Source organism: Nipponia nippon, unplaced genomic scaffold (assembly GCF_047370975.1).
Source record: "Nipponia nippon isolate SJK-2023a ecotype South Korea unplaced genomic scaffold, ASM4737097v1 scaffold_3, whole genome shotgun sequence".
Classification (NCBI taxonomy): domain Eukaryota; kingdom Metazoa; phylum Chordata; class Aves; order Pelecaniformes; family Threskiornithidae; genus Nipponia; species Nipponia nippon.
Genome location: NW_028262347.1, coordinates 108014695 through 108036315, shown reverse-complemented (window position 1 = coordinate 108036315; position 21621 = coordinate 108014695). Strand labels below are relative to the sequence as shown.

The window sequence follows — 21621 nt, the reverse complement described above, 5'->3', positions numbered from 1 at the left end:
TCTTTTTATCTTGTATTCTGTTCTGGCTGCCGGCAGCTTTTGCTGATCTAGTGAGCCACAGGCAGGGGCAAGAAATCCCTTGATACTCGCAGAAGTACCATTGCTTATGCTTGCTGGAAAGGGGCAAAAAGAGGCACACACCTCTCTCCACGCCCTGCCCTTGCTGACACCATCTCCACCTACTGCAGCTTCAGTGGGTGCAGGAAAAGCACAACTCCAAGAACCAGAGAGGGGCAGAGCTCAGGCACTCTGATCTTCCACTTCACTGAAGGCGAGACAGCGGTCTTTGCTGTATTGTTGCATTAGATGAGTACAAATCAAGCCTCTATACTTTTTTACTGGAAGGCAGAAGGCAAGCCACCCATGGGGTTCTCTCGCTGTTTCCAGCAAAAGAGAAAAACTGTTTTATTACATTAAGGTCAGAAGATGGGCAGAAGAAGGGGAAATGGCTCCTAGGCTGCAGCACCCTCACTGACAATGGTGGTCTGCTGGAGAAGTCACTTTTTTTAACTTTTTCTCAGCTTCTTGGTGAATGAAGTGAGTGAGAGAGTGAGCAAGTGTGTGTACTCATACATACACACACGCGTATACACACACAGCATGGTGTTTAATGAGCAAGTTCAGGGTAGAAAAGACAGTGGCAACTCCTTTTACAGTTCTTTCCATCCAGTATTACTGCCCACAGGCCTCTTGAACATGCATTGTACAGATAATCTTAAGTTTTTCAGTTACATATGACAGAAGAGTCTGGCTAAATTATTTTTTAATTTCTAAGAACTAAGGTCTAAGTTTTTAAGAAAAAACCCTGACGTTTTCAATTCACTTACTTGCAGCAGTTTTTTTTATACTAGTTACTTAGTTCTTAAAAAACTAATGCAGAATGGAAAGTTAATTTTAATTTTTTACAACCTAGATAAGTGGAATTTTCAGAAGCAATTTTATCAGAAGTTGTACTGCCGAGATACTTCGAAGATTTTCACCACCTTCAATCTTACTAAACAGTTGCTTTCCTGCCCTCTAGTGCTCATATCTATCTAAATCTTCAATACAAGTCTGGTTTTGGAAACCTCCTACCATGTAAGTGGTCCTACTGAAATAAAATTACTTACTTACTGCGATACTACAAGTGATCTACGCAGTACTTTCGTTGCTGCTCATGTATGTATCATACTGCTACCTGTGCAGTCATCTGAAAGGTAAGACTTTCCAGGTTACTCTTCCTTTTACAAAACCAACATAAGGCAGTTTTCTTTTTCAGTTTTGGACCATATAATGGAGTTTTTAAGTGCATAAATTGAAGCTTACTTCTAGATTATTAAAATATTTTCACTGGTAGCTAAAGCTGTTAGCTATATACCAAACTACAAGCTTCCACAGTGTTTACAGTTTTGCATCCACATTAAAAGCTTTTCTATTTAACGCAATTAGTTTCCCCTCTAATGATGTAGTTTGTTATAGCATTGTGCATGCTTACATTTAAAACAATGGGTTTACATACTACATCTGTAATTACTCCCATGCTACCAGAAAACCAGTGAATTAAATTTATTTAGTGTTAAATGGATATGGAATGTTATACAGTACATGTAAAGACACTTCAAGATGAGTAAAGCAGAACTAATTGCACAAGAGATTAAAGGTTCACCTCAACAGTCAGTATTATCAAATCATTACAGCTTCCATCTTCAGAGTGCAAGGTATGTCATGCAAAAAAACAGCTCAAAAAATCCCCAAACAGACAAAAACCAACATTGTGGTACCACTTAAAATGCTATCATACCACAATATTTTACAAGACATTAAGTGATCATTCATAGAGAATGAAGCATTTTAGCAATAACGAAAAAGTTTTAAACATACTTGACAGATTTTGCATGAACACAAATTCCAGCATTACTATACCTAAGGAACAGGCAACATGCTGGGAGAAAGTACCTAAAAATCAAAGCCTTTTTTATTCATAGCCAATATTACTTTCTGCAAGAGTTATGCAATCTTATTATTCATATTCCCCACATAACTGGGTAAGGTTCAATACATTTTTACATAGAGCATAATCACATAACCACCACATCAGCAAGACGATTTCATTATCTTGACCAGTTACTACATTTAAAACCATGGTATGATAACATGCCCTGCAAACAAATTGTCTTCTGGGACAGTGTCCCGTATGTAGAAATATAAAACAACTAAAATATACTCCTAACCACTTTAACCCCAAATGAACTATAATTTGTATTTAACATATCCTTGAAATATGTAAGTAAAAACTGCAGATGGAAAAGAAGCAGAACACACAAGAGAGCTACGACAGGGCTGACCGAACTGATCGGTGCATCAGTAACCCCGAATGAGACTTGAACAGGGGGTTTTACCTTTTGTACTCTTCCTCCACCCAAGCAGTCTTACGAGGGCTACCGAAGGCAGCTGCTGCCACGGAAGAGCTGCTCATCCCACTTGCACACTCCTCGCCCAGCCGGCCGAGCACAGGGAGCAGAACCTTGCACCCCGACCAGTTCCACTCAGCCAAAAGCACTGCAGATAAACACACTTCTACGCACCTGCTTCAACTACAGCTTACGTTAACATGGAGGAAACACAGGAGATGACAGGATGGTTTTTAACATTTCCACCTCGCAATACTCATATCCTGAGGGCACCAACAGGTACATTAATTTACCAAAATAAGCATACAAAAAAGGCCAAGTTGTTTGCCCTCATGTAAGTAATAAACTATTTAACTTCCCGGCTTAAATGTAAGCAAGAGGAACTCAAGACAGACCTCCTTGAGGTTAATTTTCCAACTACATTCAAATAAAATAATTTACTAAAACTGTAACTTGCAAGGTCTACTAGCCTTGAAGTAAGGATACAGGTTAACTATGCCTATAGTTAAATAAAAAACTTCAGAAGACATTTTACAGAAATAAAATATGCAACTCTAGGAAGTAGGTGGAAAAACACTTTAGTATTCAGCTGGAACATTCTATTTTCATAGCCCATCATTCTCAGGAATGTATATCTCATAAATAAAAATACAGAACAAACATTTGCGTATTCAATCTAAAGTTGGATATTTCTAAAGTTGGATATTTCTAAATCTCTTCTGATAAAATTTGCTTTCTCCCTCACAAATAAGTGATAAACCCTGGAAAAAAATTGGCTTTTCAAATCTATCGTGCATGAGAAAACACAGATGAACAAACCAACATCTGGAAAAAACATTTTGTACAAGGTTGCAGTTCTAAAACACTTATATTACAAAGCAATGTAAATAAATACCAGGCTAGTACAAAAGCTCTTATTTACAGTTTTACAAATGAAAACGTTTTCAGTGTAAATGCAGTGTTTTAAAGAACACAGTATTAGTAAAATGAGTTCCTGTATAGAGCATTACAATTTCTGCTAAATGTCAATGCAGTATTGTATAAAACCATTGTTTCAAGTTAATTTTTTTTATCATTTAGTACAGCCAAACCCCAGTTTATGCCTGGAATGGTATCTGTTAAAGTGCTGAAAAAGAGGACATTTCTGAAATTTTAGAAAAACATACTGTACATTATTAAAGCTTTATCAAGTCAAAAATGGCATATTTTGTTCACATTTGCTACCACACCACCTGTGCATGAAAATGTTTCAACAACTCGTTGTAATTGACAGGATGGCAGCCATTAGTATCGTCGCATCCAAAGTCTGATGGCTTCCCACAAGTCATTTGTCTTAAGCTTCAGTGGTTGCTTCAGGTTTCATAATCTGGTAAGTAATCAAGTATTCTGGATAAGCCTGAAAGAGTGACACACACGTTCTTTATTATAATTTCATTTTCTGGATAAATTCAGAATGTTTGCTAGAGAGAGGAAAAAAGTATTTATGCCAAATAAAAAAAGGCAAAATGTCAGAGGTAAAATGCCTGGAGCATTCAGGAAACAGGGATCCTTTCACCTGCAACCACAGCTGGAGTTTGTTTTAAGACAAAAGCAAGTCCTAGCACCTCCAAAGTAAGGAAAAAACACAACACATTACATGCCTTTAAAAAAAACAGTCTGAAAAACCAAATCAAAAAGCTATTTACCTGCTCCCCTCTGTAAATGACATATTCTGCCAATGCCAATCCATTTACACTGGGTCGCCCAGTAACCGAGTGATGGCCTGGGGGAGAATGAGCCATTTTCATAGCACTGAACTGCAGGAAAGACTTGCCCAGTGTTACACGACAAAACAGCAATTGCCTGTGTTAAAAGGGAAAAAGGACCATGAAGACAAAATGCTTGTGAAGCTCCAGAAAGACTATCTTCATAATTTGAAACTTTTACTTGAGGAGAACAGTGGAACTTCAAAGCCACTTTAGTCACTCTCTGTAGCTCACAAAATTCTGAAGGTCTATTTTGAAGGACAAAAGGTACGCTCCCTTTGGAAAAGCTCTTTAGCCTGAGGAAAGGGTTAGTAATAACATCGAAAAATATTTATTTTAATTACTGGAAACAGCATGCTTAATAATGTACTCAAAGATTGTCACTACCTTTTTGTAGTTTCTTTTATTTGTCTGGATTTTTAAAAAGTTTTCTGAGGGTGCCCTTTCCGTCACTCATACCAACAACATAATTCACTTGTGTTCTAACACTAGATTTGTATCTAACAGCCAAATCAACATCAAGGCCAAGTGCAAACTCTAGGTCAACACAAAATACGTCATACTAGCATTTGTCAGTATGTTATGTTGTTTTCATTATAAAAAGACATAACAAGGGTACTTATTTCTTTAAATATGTACTACTGCAATGGCAATGGAATCTCAGCATTTTTGCGGACCAATGTTATGTACCCTTATGCTCAGCCAAAACTTTTGCTTTTCTAACTCTTCACACAAGACAAATTAAAAAAAAAAAATATTCAAAACTTTAGAAAGCATGAAAAGACTCTGACATCCTCTATAACTCTAGAAGATTATTCTCTTTATTTGAGAATCCCAGGAAAGAGTAAGCAATATGAAAAGTGGCAAAGACTCAAGGAAGAGAACTGGAAGAATGACTTTATCCCTGTGAGGCCAATGTAAAACAGTACGCACACTCAAAATATTCTCCTGATTGAAACAATGGCCACTACCACAATTAACTCCATGCAGTAAGAGTAACTTTATTCTGAACTGATGGTGTCAATAAGACATAACAGCTGTTCTGCAGAGAAGTGGATTTAAGAACTCAATTAGTGGCAGAGAGTCCTCAAATCCACATCTATATTTTAGTGTGTGAAGCAGCAGTGACGTGGGGGCTGCCTGTTACAAAGTACATCACCCTCAAAGAAATACAGCATCTGAATATGACTGAATTTCTCCTTTCTCTGCAACACACAATGGACTAAACCCTCATATTGCTGCATCTTTCACACAAGCATCTAGCAGGTCCTCTTCACTCTCTGGCTACCTAAGTCTGATTTTTACATTAAGTTAAGGGCAAAGGTTTGGTTAAATGCACTGAAGATGGTTAAAGGTCCTTTAAGACTTAAATATCAAAGTTTTCTGAAAGTCTCTGTTAGGCCCAGCACATAGAGAGGGCTGAGAAGGTTTGGTTACCAAGCGAATCTTTCTTCAGAGAGGCTCTGCGGACTTGATGGTCTATAACACAATATACAAAGGCAAAATCGGATTCTTTCGAATTACTTACCTGTGGCAAACATAACAAGATCTATCTTTGTGAATTGGACATCCAGTGCCACCTCCAATTCCATACACATATTGATTGCTTTTGGAAGAATTTTCAGCAAAATAAATGCCAGCTCCAAACATGCCACCTATATAGGCATGTCTCTCATCAAAGCCTTTGTGAATGATTGCATTCACAAATGGGGAGCCTAAGAGAAAGGAAGTAAAATACTGAAAACATGGCATACAGATTTTTGCATGTGTCACAAATCAATCATCCATTACCAACTTTTTTTTTTACAGTTTGTCTACACATACAAGGAAATCAATCTGCAGAAATTCTGACCTCAGATTTTCATAGCCAATTTGCTAGAGGTATTACACAAATGACAGTAGCTGATAAGCGTACATTTTTAACAAAGATTTACAAAGGATAATATCCGAGACAACTCTTTCTGCAAGAGAAGGTTCTGTGCATCTGCACTGCCTTTGGCAGAGCTTCATTCTAACCAAGATGGTTGGATTCTGCATCTCAAGACACCTGATACCCATTAATTTTCACAAAAAGAGCAGGTTTTTTATAACAGTATACATAAATATGAAAGCACCTTTAGAGAAAATCTGTTCTAAGATAACATGGCATTTCAGAGTCATGTTGAGAATGATAGTGAAAATAATCCAAAGCCTTATCTTCTGGCCTAAAGATGATAAAACTGTATATGAAGCAGAAGAACATTCCACATGAGGACGGGAAAAACCTAGCTCGTCATCTTCTGCAAGTGGCATACTTGGTTAAAGACATATGTTAATGCTTAAAAAAAACCTAAAGACTTAAAAAAAAAAATAGAACACTGATAAGGCATTAATTGCTTTGTTCCGGGGATAATTTTGTTATTATCTAACCAATTTAAAAGAGAGTTTCCTTTAAAGACAGGTCATTCCATTAAGAGGCCATTTCCTCTTACAGGGGTACAGACCACAGTCAAAAGACAGGATTTAGATATCTACAATTTTGGGCAAGCGGTTCATTATTGTGTTGCTGCTTCCAACAGTAATGTATTATGTTGGGAGCTACATAGCTTTCATTGTAAGAATGTACCGTGAACTTGCTGAATTTGTTTGTCAGGACAAACTACGTATTTGTGTGTAGGAGAGCTTTCAATTGGCTTTAATTTGCTAATTATAAGCCATATTTTCTGGAATGATGAACAAGAACTAACTTATCAAGTTATAAAAAGAAAACAAAAAATCCCACACCAAAACAACCCATAGCAGAATAAAGTTTGACCCTTAATCATTTTGGTCACACAGTCCATAAAATAGAATTAGCAACTTAACCAAGGATGAGGCACACTCCTTAATCTCCATTCATAACTGCTAAAATGTTTTCAGTTAGAACTTGAAGCCTCCTTTAGGGAGAGACAAGGAGATGCAAATTTCATATGTACCCATTGTGACATATACAAACACTTGTTCATATAAAACTCATGCAAAACCTAGAACCTATTTCCATTTAGAAAATTTACTTTGTTTGAGACAGTAGAAACCCTCCAATAAAGAGTGTTGATGGTGAAATGAGTTCATAAAGTGCATTTCAGTATCTCACCATGAAACAGCATCCTTTCATTAGCATGGTTATGATTCTCTTCAGAGACCTCTTTCCTCCTGTGAGTGTACCTCTCCCACAGTTTTTTGTTGCACACTTTCTGAATCTGAAACAGTCAAAATATAAGTTCCTCCCTGAAACGGAAAGCTTCTGTTTGCTTTACTTGACAGATATTTAACCTATAGCAGCTATACCACAGTACAATTACACTGCCACTTAAACAAGAACTTTCCTTAGAACTCCATGAAACACAAATCCTCTAACTTATCCTGCAGAAGTTGATTGTTGTAGCATAACTTAAGTAAATTATAATTATATGGTTAATTAAGAATCAATTCATTTTAAACATCTGTTGAGCAATACTTCTTAATTTAAATTTAGCAGGCTTAGTCCCAATTCTACTTGAGTATCTCTCCAAACATAGCTTGATGCCAAGCCACTAGTAAAAAGACGATCTAGTAAATTAAGAAGTGTCTTCCATGAAGACTTCTAGAACACTTTTAAAAGAAAGTAAATTATGTACTCTCTGCAGACATATGCTGAACATTTGCAAAGCCTTATGTATGTAGAAACAGCATATCAATTCTACTGGGGAAACTGTAGCATCAGTTCACAATAAAACTTAGTAGTACTTACTTGCAAATCAAAATCTCTATCATTTTAATGAAAATCACCATTTCTTCAGAGAAAAAAAAAAAAAAAAAAAAAAGAATGCAAACCAAAATTCTACTAAATTATTTAAAGCAAGGTTGTCTACTGCCTGGTGTTTTAAGCTTCTTTGGTCTTAAATCAAGCCAAAATAGGTACCCTAATTTCCATGCTTCAAGAGTTTTGCTTTCACTTCTTGCTGTTTTTTTCCCTACCATCCCCTCAACAGAAACCTTCTGTTGTTTCCTGTAAAACCTTCTGTCTTTTTCTTCAAACATTCTGCAGTTTTCTGTGAGGTCCTTCTATGTCAATTTCTCATAAAATTTCTTACTGACTATTAACCCATAAGCAGTTTTTCCGTATAATCTTGTTCTTTGAATTTCCCTGGAAGATGATCCTTTTGCTGTGCATGTCTCGGAACAGCACATCTTATCACATTATGGAACTCAACAAACAAATGTAGAACATTTTACGGACATTTTATTTTCAGCTAAAACTCTAAAGGGTAACCACTGACCATAAAAACGCAATAGCTACCTTTAAGATGTTGTACCTATTGAAGACTCCGCCAGCATGCCCTCCATCTCTATGCTCTCGAACAGTACTCTGCATCTGAAGATTGAGAATTTTAAGCACACTGTTTCAGAACACATTCAAAACACATATTCTTCACACAGTCAAATAATCAAAAGAACTAATTCTGTCTTAAAAATTGAAAAAAAAAATCATACAAGAAATTTTTAGGCAAGGACTGTATGTTAAGTAATGCTAGATTTTGTGGATGCACATGAACAGATGTAATGATTTTTTTTTTTATTTATTTTTTTTTAAAACATATCTTGAATAGTCTGTGGTCTAGTTTTCAAATTGAAAAAGATTTTCACCAATCAATTTAGAATATTGTTTCCTCAGAATTTTGTCCTGTGTGATTATGACGCATTGGGAGGAAGTGACTTAAAACTGTGTATACCAGGCAATCGGTAGCATAGAATTTATAAGTTGTATCAAAGAGCTTTTCTATACGGTAGAGGTTTTAAAAATACTACAAGCAGTAATAACGTAAGTAAGAAAAAAATTACAGATGTCATGAGCATAGATTAGTGGTGCAGTCAAAGCTGGAAATTTGAAGTATCCTTAGGCGAGTTTTTCTTAGGCTTAGAGATGTTTATTGCACTGTTAAATTGACTAGCAATACTTCTTTATCTACCTCCTTAGTAGAAATAATAAAAATACTGAGAGACTACAAAGAAAGGCATACCTCCTCTTCTACTGATTGAAATTCCTTATCTTCAGTGGAAAGATCTATGAGAATAGTTCCACTACCAGAAGTATTTAGAGTCAGGTATGGGTTAAGTCCTGTGAATATAACAAAACACAACAACAGCTTCAGAAACTGCTTTAAGACTGCTGATTTGGAATGATAACTAGCAAGAGATTTTTCTTTTTAAAGGGACCATTTTCTCAAAACTCAGTTTACAAGATGAAGAGGTTAGCTGCTAAGGAAGGCAGAGATTACCAATGACTTTAATTTTCTTCCATCAGCCACATACATTTTTGCAGATGCTGAAGTGCAATCCCTCAAATAATTTCCTTAGTTTCAAACAAACTTTTACAGCACCTCTGTTTATCACCTTTACCCATACATTACCATGCATACACTATAAATGCCATGAGAAGCACAGCAGCTGGGTCTGGTTGCAGATTAATGGCAATCATTTTCATTGCTCTGTGGATACTGATCAATCATTCTCTCAACAAGAATAAACATTTCAGACACACTAACACATTCGTCTGTGCTTAGCTTGTTATGTTAACGTACATGACAGGGAAACTACATGTAAGCATTTGCTTACTTGAGTTCATTTCAACTCTAGGCAGTGAAACAGTGAGCAACCTGTCCCTGTATGCAGTCCATGACTACTGATGGCAATGGCACCATCAACAAGAGAATTGACTTGAAGTGTGAATTCAGTAGGAATATTTTTCCCATGGATCATGCAGAAAGAGCTGACAAAAGAACTAAGATAGTCTGTGAACCTAAAAGGCCTGAGTCTGATACTGAATGCTTAAAGGAAACTTCTCTATCATTAAAAAAAATAAATTGTAATTTTACACAAAATCCATTGTCAATTACATACAGACTTCAATCACAACTGGCAAGTAATGGGAATGTAATTACTGGACATAAGAATACAAAAGACAGTGAGTATCAGGTGTCTTTTTGCCCATGGCCTTCCCAGAGAACTAGCAGGTGACTAGAGTTAGATGCTGGGTCTGTCATAATGTCTCTAAAAAGGAATAATGTGGGGAAAAGGGAAATTACAGATTCATCCACAGTTAGGAGCCTCATGTTAGCAGTGTGCAACTGGAATAGAGTGTTCAGGAGCAAGATACCCTGGCAAGAAAGCACCAAAATAAAGCTCTTCCACAAAAGCCCTACTAACCTCAAAATAATGGCTATACTGTGTTCAGGAAGAGATGTCAAAATACCAGTGCAAACATAGCTGAGTGCAAGAGCACAATGGCAAGATATAGAAAACCGACAAAACAACCAAACGACAACAATCCTCCCTGCCCCAAAAACACACCCTAGAAAAAAAATAAGAGCTGTTGAAATATTCAGTTTAAGTACTTATGCCTGTGGCTAATGTTACAAACGAAAATGTCAGGACTTTCAGGGCAAGACAGCAAGAGTCTAGAAAGAACGGGGTGCAAGTGGTGAAGGACTTGGATGTTTGGCATTCTGTCTACGTACAGACATATTAAAATATATACAAATATGCATATGTTCAAAAATACATCAATCCTACTTGGAAGGCAAAAACCAGTATATGATTACTGGTTGTGTAAACTTAGAACGCAAACAGGACATGAGGCTGAAATGGCACCTTGTAAGTAAGTTCTATCCAAAAGACTCAATGAATCTGTCAAAAACCATTAAGAGAAAATTATGAAGATTCACTTAAATACTTAATTACTAGGAAAAGGACTATCTTAAGGGTTAGTTAGTACTGTTTTAAGGAGCAAAAAATAATTTAGAGCTTGGGATGGTGACTCTCATTACTATGGAGTGCCAATTTTAGAATCAGAATTCACAGATGGTGTCTCAGGAGGGTAAAAAATCCTACCAATTCTAATTAAATTGATTCAATTTCTATGAAACACAGCAAAACAATAGTAAATGATGTCTCAATGAGACAAGGAGGAAACAAAGGTTTGGGGGTTTTTTTGTCTCTTATGCAGCCATAGTTAAGCGAAGAGTACTATTCCCAGGATTGTGCTGGATCAACAATACTGCACACATAAAGAGGCGTTAGCAAAAACTTCAATACAAGCTGAAGCTGTTAAACAAAGCAATTACGTTAATTTTGGTTCACTGGAAGCACACCAACTGTATTTTTAAAGAAAAGTGTATATATAAGAATTTCAGCTGGCCTTCTGAGAGAGCAAACACAGTACTCTTTTGCAGAACCCAATGGAATAGTACATAATAGGCCCTAACCCATCCGTAGAGAATGTGCTCTGCTCTCCAGAGTGCTCCAATGAAGATAAATACTCCCTGCCTCAAAAAGCTTACTATCATTTTGCACTAGATCTACACTTTACCTCAGTAAACACAAAACAGTGATCACAAAAAAAAAAAAAAAAAAAAGAATTAAAGAACTGAAAGGTGAGATTCACAATAATTCACAGCACAAATAAAAGCACTTATGTTTCAAGTCAGAAGAAATTCTTATCATTTGAAGTGCCATTTTCTAGGACAAGTTTTATTATCAATTCTTTTTAATGAGATACAATTTGGAATAATCTAAAGCATTTATAAAATGGATTCTATAAAGGCAGTATTACAGAATAACTTGAAACAAGTATATACCTTGCTGTCCAGAAATGAGTCTTTCAACTCCTTTAATGATTTTATGCCTATGGCCATAAGCATTAATTCCAATTTCCTTCAATTCTTTGTGTCCCATTTCAACCAATACATCCAGTGTTATCTATAATGAAAGCAACACCATTTTTTGTACAACAGCATAAACAGACTAGAACAGCTGAAAATATACCTCACAATAGTTGAGATAAAAAGCAGGTGTGAAAAGAACATGAACACTGGAGACTTTAGTGTATTATTCTTGTACTTTACTTTTACTCAACTGTTTTCTCCAAACTTTTGTCTTTAAATAAATATGCTACAAACTACAATCACATAACTGGTACTGTTTGCAAGAATCATGTTTCTGATGGAGAAATACTATTTTCTAGAAGTATTCAAGCCAACAGAAACCAACCCAGAAATTACTAATCAACACTGACTACTTATTTACTCTACCTTTTACACCACTGAAAGGAAACACACCTAGTCTCCAATTTATATAGACATTATTGCCCCCAGTTTTCTATATATACATATAATTTAATACATGTTTGTATTATATACCGATTTAAAAAAATCCAGTTACACTCCTTTCCTTCATTCCACTCCTTCTGACATTCACTCATTTTGAATCTGTCTCATCATGTTATTCTGAACAGTCAGTATTTATTTCCTTGCTTTCTAGCTGAGTATCTGGAAATAAATATAGCTACTTACCTGTTCTCTCTCAAATATGTCAATTAGATGTTCAAGGCCAAGGTTCCGCACAAACTGATTTATGCTAAAATCTACACCTGAAACTGGGTAAGAAGAAAAACTCAGAATGAACATTCATACATGTATTGCAAAATAAAAGTATACGCATCTCACACTGCCTGTAGTGATAATGAGAGACACAGGAATTCCTGCTCTTCTGAAGATGGGGCATAAATATCTATATCGCTAACCAGTGGGAACTGTTACCTAATGTAAGATTTCTACCCCTCCCAAGAGCAGTCTTTGTGCTTCCATGAGATAAGCAACTAACTAGCTACCAGAAATGCATGTTCAGACAGAAAATATTTTGAGAACTAAAATGTTATAGAAGTAACCTTTTCAAGATATCTGATCTAAGAATAGCCTCTTGGAAACTAGATGAAGTTGGTAGTAAAATACTGTTTGGTATGGAGCCAAATTACATTTGCCTTCTCTTTTAAAACACAATTCTCCGTTTTGGTTCTGTACAGCAAAAAAGGAACATTTTGAAGATTCTGTAAGGGTAAAGTACTAAAGTCTTATACTACAAGACTTCTAGACTTCTGTTCCTCGCTAACGACATCATAAGGAATGGGGATACTGCATATGTCATAGTAACTGTGTGCATGTGTGGGAAACTTCACACTTGGGTATTCTTTTCACCATAGAGTAGAAAATGTTATTCATTCCTAACTGAGAAAGCCTCACCTTCTTTTTTCTCCAGAACAGTAGCTCCCTCTGCACTGTTTGTACCAACAACAGAAGGAAGTTCAGAAAAACTACCAGACAAGTTGTCAAGACTACTTGCAGCAGACAGACTGGATGGACTGGATGGAACAGAAGACAGGGAATCAGCTGTAGAACCTGTAGTCTGAGACACGCTTATAACCTGAGGTTTGTAGCAAGTCGGTAAGGCGGAAGGAGGCATTGCTGCCGTCAATAATGCGCTGACATCGTCTGCCTAAATAGCAGAAAACAACTTATTGAAACAGAGGAACACTTTTACACAACGTTTTTTCCTAGAACGCATTATCACTATTCCAGACTTCTTAAGTATACTGCAAAATAAATAAATGCGTATTGGAAAAATATGCATCTTACAATGCAGTCTACAAACAGCCTTTTGTGCCAACAGCACAGATGAAACTGTAAAATATTTATGAATAAAAACTGTAATAAGATAAAAAGTGAAGACTTCAATATTTCTAAAAAACTCAAGGGAGGGTTAAACAGAATTCATTTTCTAGGAAAAGCAAACAAAAAGTACTGGCAACCAGAATTTACAAAACAAAACACTTACTCTGAGTGTAGCTTTGAATTGTATTACAATACTTAGAAAAAAACACCCAAAACTTAACAGTCAGATAGTTTCTTCAATTTATGTTGCTACAAAGTTTGCTTACATTTTATTGCCACACTTTTTGTATTAGTCAAACTATAAGTACCGAATTAAAAGCATCAAATTATAAGCATGAATTCCTTTTGTTGGTTTGTTTGTTTGTTTTTTCCTACTCCATTTTGAAATAAGAAGTTTTGAGCAAGAAAATGTTTAAAGAAGTTTTATAAAGGCTCTGCTGACTTTCCTTACCGGGCACATAAAAACACCAGAGAAACCTCAGTATTCTAAATTTTGCAGAAGTTCCCGTATTACTATTTTTTTTAAAGGATAGTTTTCAGATGAGCTGCCACAGATGGCAGGTAGGTACAGATTTCCCAAGAATAGCCCCATCACTCACAGTGACCAAGTCCAATGGCGTTTGTCCCTCTTGGTTTTTCAGAGTAGGATCAGCCCCATGTGCCAGTAACAAGGCACAAAGCTGTGTCCTTCCTTTCTGGGCTGCTTCGTGCAGAGGTGTGAAAGCCCATTTGTCTGTAGCATTCACACACGCATTATACTTTATAAGTAAAGCTGCTACATCAACATGCTGGAAAATAAAAACACCTGTTAAATTCCAAGATACCACAGCGTATTAAACTAACTCAGAACTATTACTGATACTTCTCTGTAATCCTCATTCCGAATTTTCTTAAAATACATTTACTTTTTAATTATGAGAAAAAAAAGTATTAAAACAAGGTGTTTTCTTCCTCACCTATAACGTACCAGTAAAAAGTTAAAGATTTCTGCTGTTGTGAAAAGGGGACAGACTACAACAGAATCCCAAATCCAGGGGAATCTGAAGGAAAAAAAAAACACCTGAATTTGAACTTCCAGTTTGGAAAGTACTCCAATGGTTTTGATTAAAGACTTGATCCAAGCACAAAGATCCACAGGAAATCCACAAAAAACAATTAATGTCTCAACACCAGCCAAATAAGTGAAAATGAGATCTTGCTGATAAAATTTGACTGGCACAGGTAAGGAAATGCATTTTAGGGGACACCTTTCAGGCTGCTGGCTTTCTAAGTGTTCATGTTCAGAAAACTCAATTCTGTAAACTCCAACCATCATTTTACAAATTCAGAAGTCTTCACCTATACAATGAGCCGATTATGATCAAATCATTCTTTTTGCATTTTACAAATAAGATTACATTACAACTCAATGGCAAAACCTTTCTAGAAGAGTATTGGCTCACAATGCTGTCAATGAAATGTATCACTTTTATTTATTTATTTATTTTAAAAATAAATAAAGCCTCAGAAGGTTTGAGATATTTACCCCATAAGATGCTGCATTATGCAGAGGAATCAAACCTCCTTTATCTTGTGCATTCACATCTGCCCCGTGCTGTAACAGGTACTCTGCAACCTCCAAATTGTTGTAACCAGCTGGAAGGTTGCAAAAGGACAGGGTAAATAGAACATGTTAAAAAAAACCATGCTCAAGAGGCTGTAGAGAAGTAGTAATTCACTTAAAATACTTGAAAGTTAAGATGTCAATCCCAATGAAGACAATGTATTACCTATTAGTGGGGACAGCTTCACCCTATTTAAGAGTAGTTGGTTTTAAAACCTCTGTCAATAAAAATAAAAGATCCTCTTTGGCTAGAGAGAATAGGAAATGAAAGTCATTAAACAGTTTAGAAGAGGAACATAAGATTAATATGCATAAAATGCTATTTTTTTTAAAGAGAAAATATGGAATCCTCTAGCTTGAGGCTACACTTTTAACTTGCTTAGACATAGAAAGTTCAGCCACAGTAACCAGTACCTCTGATCAAACCAGTTTATTAAAACATTCACCTGCTAAATGTAGTGGTGTTGAATGCCGTCCTTGCGTGTCCCGACAGTTGACATTGTCAGGTGAACATAACTTTTTTACTCGGGCCAAACAACCTTTCTTTGCAGCATCTAGTAGAGCTGCATCTCCTCTAAGTAGGTCTTGAATATCAGTATCACCATCTTTAACAAGGTCTAGAGGAGTATTTCCATCTCTGTTTTTCTTTGTAGGGTCAGCTCCATGCTGTGCACATCAAAACCAGGTGGTAAGTACATAAGCAGAATAAACACGTTTCATCTTAGGCATCTTATGCCTTATTGAGCAAATATTCTGACACATTCAAATCCTTCAGAGAGCCTTCCATTTAGCGTGTGAGAAAGGACAACATATTTGCTAATAGTATCCCTTTTACTGAAAACATACATTTAACTACAATCATTTAGAAACCACAAAACACAAATCAATTTCTCGAAGTCGTCCAATCAGATTTCAGACTGAACAAGAAAGAAAAGAAAGTAACCTCTCTCCAGCATATGTAATACCTGCAACAGGAGTTTGCAAATCTCGTATTTTCCTTTGGCTGCAGCTTCATGCAGGGGAGTGAATTTCCACAAGTCAGCTACATTGACAACTGCACCATGTTTAACCAGCAGTTCTGCAACTTCATAGTGACCATATGAGCAAGCATTATGTAAAGGGACAAGTCCTCTGGAAACAATTGAAAAAAGAGAAAAATTCCCTTTAAAAATTGGGTCTTTTTTCACAAAGTGATATAAACTTAAAACACAATGCACCTTCAACAATCAAACCGTAACAAAAACAATTTTTTTTTTAAATTTTCCACAATAGTCTAATATAGTAGGAGTATCTACTGCCAAAGAGGTAAAAATGCAATCAGCAGTGGCATTGAAGAGAAACAAAAACACAGGGCCAGAGAAATTCTTGATGCTCTAGTCTCAAGTACTGCAAAATGCTTTTGTGGATATTCTAAACATCTCCATTCTAACAGAACTTTCCACGAAATTAAAAAAAAATAATGTCTGAAAAAAGATGGGATGCTTATCAGCTAGCAATACTCAAGAGCTGACAGGTATCAGCAATTACAATTGCCAAGAAGACATATATTTGAGTATTTACCCCTTATCTTTTGCATGCACATCAGCTCCATGCTGAAGAAGATATTCGACAACAGATACCCTGTTATATCCAGCTGCAAAATGAAGTGGCGTAGACTGACGTCCTTCAATATCTCTGCAGTTCACACTTTGAACTGTACACAGTTTCTGTGAAATCCCCAAAATAAAACATACATCACTATATATAGTGTTGGCACGCTTTTAATTTAGTCATAAAATGTTGTTATACATATCTAATTTTGAAAAATTGTTTTAATTAAAAAGAAAGTTTATTTCTTAATTTATTTTTTACATAAAACCATTACTTTTCACAGATAGTGTCCCAAGAAAAAAAAAATTAAATACTCCCTCCTCCCAAACCCACACCTGTGACTTATTTACGCTTTTTACATAAGACAAACTTCTGGAGGTGGTGAACATTACATTTTGTCATCTGTACTATTTGTGCAATACAAAGGTTTTAGGACAGGGATCACAACTCTAAAGCAGTCAGCGAAGGGCTGTTTGATTGCTTGTTTTGAGAAATTATAGTTTGGGATAAAATTCCCTCTTATTTTTAGGACAGGTTTAAGCTTACTTTTACAGTATCCACATCTCCAGCCTTTGCAGCCTCCAGCAACTGTCGATCCGCATCGGAATTACCTAATGGGATACCTTCTGCAAAATAAAGGAGGTTGCATGAGAGGTAAGTGTATGTAGTTGAAGGAATTTGTTAAGCAGGAAATCATTTGAATATTTCAAGGATTTCTCTTAAAAAAAGTTAACCAATTATAGACAAGTTTTGTTTTTCCTTACGTTGTGATTTAACCCCAGCCAGCAACTAAGCACCACACAACATTCAGTTGTACCTTGCAGGAGCTGTTGCACACTTTCAGTCCCCATTTGTAAAGCTGTAAAGCCCTGCAGAGACACAATGGAAGGATCACATCCAGAACTCAACAGCAACCTGCACGTCTGAAGATGACCACAATGTGCTGCTCTATGAAGAGAGGTCTGGCCAAGATTATCTAACGCATTAACCTAAAAATAACACAGACAAGAAATATCACCATCAAAACTAAATATTAAAGCTGTTTTCATTGCTGACTGGGAAAGTTTCACAAGTATTCTTCTTACTTTAATTAAAGAACATATTCAGCGTATTTCCAAAGGTCACGATATTTCAAAAAGATAAAATTTAAACAAAAGCAGTTCATAAAGTTATAACTACATTTACTGAGGAAGAATAGCCCCCTTTTAGAGGCATGTGAATAATTCAGCATAAACAAATTGTTACAGCAATTTTACTACATACAGAAGTAGGCCATTATTTTGCTCATGGCAGCACAAATCCTCAGTGCCAACACGTAGAACAGCTTTTACCTGCATTGGCTTACTGTGGTTTTTCAGATTGAGGACTTTCTATGGGTTTCAGTCAAGGTGTATTTAACAATTTAAAACTCTGCACCCAAAGGTTACTTGTATTCCCTACTGTTCCTCGTATTCCCTACTGTTCCTCTGGCTTTGATCATTGCTTTGGAAACTTCACAGCAGTCAGGCTGTAATCAAATTTCCATGAGAGAGAAATTCAACTCCTAGTTTTGGAGGATTCAAGCATTACAGAGAGAATCTCCTTTCCACTTTTTGTTTTTGTGGAAATGTGAACTAAATGCTGTGTTATAATTTAACATTTTGCCTTTGCTGTCATTTTTACTGCACACAACATCACATAAAGTCTACCTGTTGTACAGTTCAGTCTAGCTTCTTGTTGGTCATACATATCCCCTACTTTTTTTTCCCTTAAGCATTTCAAAACTATTGCTGGACAATGAAGCACCGAATAAGACACTCTACAAGCTTTCAGTTAACAGTAAGAAGAGCTACATCCGCGCTTCTTATAAAATAGGACCAAAACAACAATGATGCCTCAAGGTATAGGGCTGTACTAACAGACTAATGGCCTATGTCTTAAGTGTATAAATCTGCAACCTTCCAAAATTAATTATTTTAGAAAAGTCTGTCTACTCAGCTGTCCATTCTCATGGTATGAAAACCTATATAGTAGGCAAACCTCAAAAACAAAAAAGTATGAATATACTCATACCTTAGCTTCATGTTTCACAACTACTTCAACAACATCATTATGAGCCTTTTCTGATGCCACGTGCAGAGGAGTCAAGAAGCTTTAAAAAGAAAAAAAAAAGAAAGAATAATTCAAAAAGTATTTTGCAAAATCTTCTAAACAAACACTTAGGAGTATTCATTTGTAACCACTCACTCTTTTGTTTTTTCATTGATGTTGGCTCCTTTCCTCAGCAGCAATTCACATACTTGTTTTCTCTTAGGATATGGAGATGCAGCAGCACAGTGCTGAGAACATTAAAAATTGTAGCATTAACAACTAGCTAGCAATATACAGATTTTACTGCTTGCTGATCAGCTGGCAGTTAAGAGCTGGTTGTGTGCAAAGTCAACAGAAAAAAACCCCCCACATGTAGAAGCTTATTAATTAGGGAGATTCCACATGGGCTTTTGGATTTACTCTGGTATCTTCCAGAGCTCCCTCTCCAACAGTTGCTGAAAACTTTCACGCTTTACAAACAAAGCTAACATACGTAGCTTGCTGTTGCTTAAAACGAGACTATTCTACAGAAAAACAGTCTTTTAGACAACCTAAATTAAACAGACAATTTAGATTAGCCGTAATATTAACCTTAAGAACTAAATATTAATCAATGTTATTTGTTTGACTAGACACTGGATATTCCAGGTTGGTCTGAATTACACTGTTTGACACTGACATTTTTAGTTCTAAACTATTACCTGTGTTTAGGTCAGCCACAATACATGCAAAATAATTAATAAATCCTGATATATTACCAATGCTGTCTCATGTGTTTGAGGATGCTTGAAGTTCACTGTCTCCAAAGAAAGGTGTTTCTTTATGCGAGCTACATCAGACTCTCTTGCAGCCTGCAGCAGTGAGTGACCTTTGAATTCATCTTTAAAAAGAAATAAATACATACCAGAAGGTTACACTCCTTAACTCGAGAAGGATCAAGAAGATTGTTTCTTTCAGTTAGATAAAAATATTCATTTTATACAGCAAACCATGGCGCAGACATTTCCAACTCAGACTTAAACTTTTACATCACTTGACAGAACTTGTTAGCTAAGTCAAAACACTACAGGAATGCGCTTTGTTTATAAACCAAAGCCAGAGACATCCAAACTGGCTGAACAGGATCTATTTCACTCACCACTGTTCTAGGCTCCACTCTTCCCAGATGTACCAATTCAAGCACATATAAATCTCTACTTCTGACCTGTCTTTGGAGAACCATTTCTAGATGCTAATATGAAGTCTAATGTAGTATTTACTGATAATTTTTGTACATATCCCAGGAAGTTACTGTTTGACCACTCAATGACAGAATTTGGGCATTCTTTTCAACTGTTTGCTGGACAAAAAATCAATGCCTTTCATCAATTTCTTTGAACTTTCAGCAATTGTGGCATATGCGAACATATTCAGCATTCTAAACAGTTATGTTTTTTTCTTTTCTTCAAACAAAATACAGTGGAATAAAAATGAATATTTCAACAGTCTTGATGCAATGACAGGAGCAAGTATGGAAAATGAAAGTGTACTGGCAAGGTCGTGAGGGAAAGCGTGTATTCAGGGAAGAAAAGCTACAAACCCCATCACAACCACATGACTATAAAACTGACAATAAAACTATTTTAAAAGCCTACATTCAGAAAATCTAGCAATCTTAACTTATAAACAGTGTAATGTACTGTCCAACATTGCACAATTGCTTGGAAAGTGTAAGCATTTTCCAAATCTGATGTCTGGCAGGTCACTGTCTGGGGAACCTAAGTACACATTACAATCTATAACTGTAGAACTAATCTCACTTTATACTCACATGCTAATCGTTCTTTTAATTGGGGTGTTGGAGCCAAATCAATGGTGCTTTTGTTGTGACAGTTCAACAGTGTTGGGTCAGCACCATAACTTAACAAAAGAGAACATACTTCCACCCTGTTCTTAGAAGCTGCTTCATGCAGAGGGGTGAATTGCCACAGATCCATTGCATTCACACATGCGCCATGCTTGAAAAGGAAAGGGGTAAAAAAGATGCAACATCAAAACCGGATCATTAGAAAGAGACTTCTGTCATTAGTTTCAATGCAGTAGACTGTTAAAATAAAAATCAATGCTTGTATGCAAACTGTATCCAAGATGTTCTCCAGACATTAATTTTCACTATAACACAACATTTCAGCACATTGCAGTTTTTAATCCTGTAGTGTCTCACAGGTACATTCAAAGAAGACGAAGGCAGGCCAGTCTCTTCAGGCTTTCTCCAGCATCTCTAAAAGAAGAGTAGCTCTGTGACAGGTCAAATCGAAGAGCCTAATTCATATACTCCAAATCACCTCTGAACAACCTCCTGTTTCTTGTCGCTCTAGAAAAAGTCTAGAGTGAACAGTTGCACTAAGATAAACAGATGTTCTGTGAACACTCCCCAAGATATGAATGCCAAGATATCTTGAAAGAGATAAGCACTTAGTTCACCTAAGTTGACTTCAATTCAAAACACTTAAGTACAAGGTTCTGCAAATCATGCTCTTGATGATCAATATCTGTGTAATTCTTCTCCAGTAACATTCTGTACACACCTTGAGTTCTGTCTGTAAGCAAGTCTGATAGGACATTGCTCTTTCCCGTTGCTCCTGTTAAAGCTGTAGTGCTTTGCAAAAAATAATTCAAGGCTCACTGGAGCAGAAATCCAACAGGGAATACAACTCTAGCTTAACAGTTAAGACACACAG

At 36.3% G+C, this 21621-nt stretch overlaps 1 protein-coding gene across 1 annotated transcript in view; it reads right to left on the bottom strand.

Moving 5' to 3' along the window:
• Window positions 1-588: 588 nt before the first annotated feature.
• The window catches only part of TNKS2 (tankyrase 2), a 33113-nt gene continuing 12080 nt past the window's right edge, over window positions 589-21621 (bottom strand). The window contains exons 8-27 of the mRNA XM_087764577.1: window positions 20712-20898; window positions 19660-19781; window positions 19058-19149; window positions 18884-18962; window positions 17649-17820; window positions 17378-17457; window positions 16802-16947; window positions 16207-16372; window positions 15688-15907; window positions 15164-15273; window positions 14238-14426; window positions 13210-13462; window positions 12484-12566; window positions 11770-11890; window positions 9154-9251; window positions 8433-8507; window positions 7248-7353; window positions 5664-5850; window positions 4076-4232; window positions 589-3786 (exon numbers count right to left, since the gene is read on the bottom strand). Of these exons, the coding sequence (XP_087620703.1) occupies window positions 3724-3786; window positions 4076-4232; window positions 5664-5850; window positions 7248-7353; window positions 8433-8507; window positions 9154-9251; window positions 11770-11890; window positions 12484-12566; window positions 13210-13462; window positions 14238-14426; window positions 15164-15273; window positions 15688-15907; window positions 16207-16372; window positions 16802-16947; window positions 17378-17457; window positions 17649-17820; window positions 18884-18962; window positions 19058-19149; window positions 19660-19781; window positions 20712-20898 (2706 nt within the window). The 3' untranslated portion in view covers window positions 589-3723. The remainder of the gene's footprint in view (window positions 3787-4075; window positions 4233-5663; window positions 5851-7247; window positions 7354-8432; window positions 8508-9153; window positions 9252-11769; window positions 11891-12483; window positions 12567-13209; window positions 13463-14237; window positions 14427-15163; window positions 15274-15687; window positions 15908-16206; window positions 16373-16801; window positions 16948-17377; window positions 17458-17648; window positions 17821-18883; window positions 18963-19057; window positions 19150-19659; window positions 19782-20711; window positions 20899-21621) is intronic.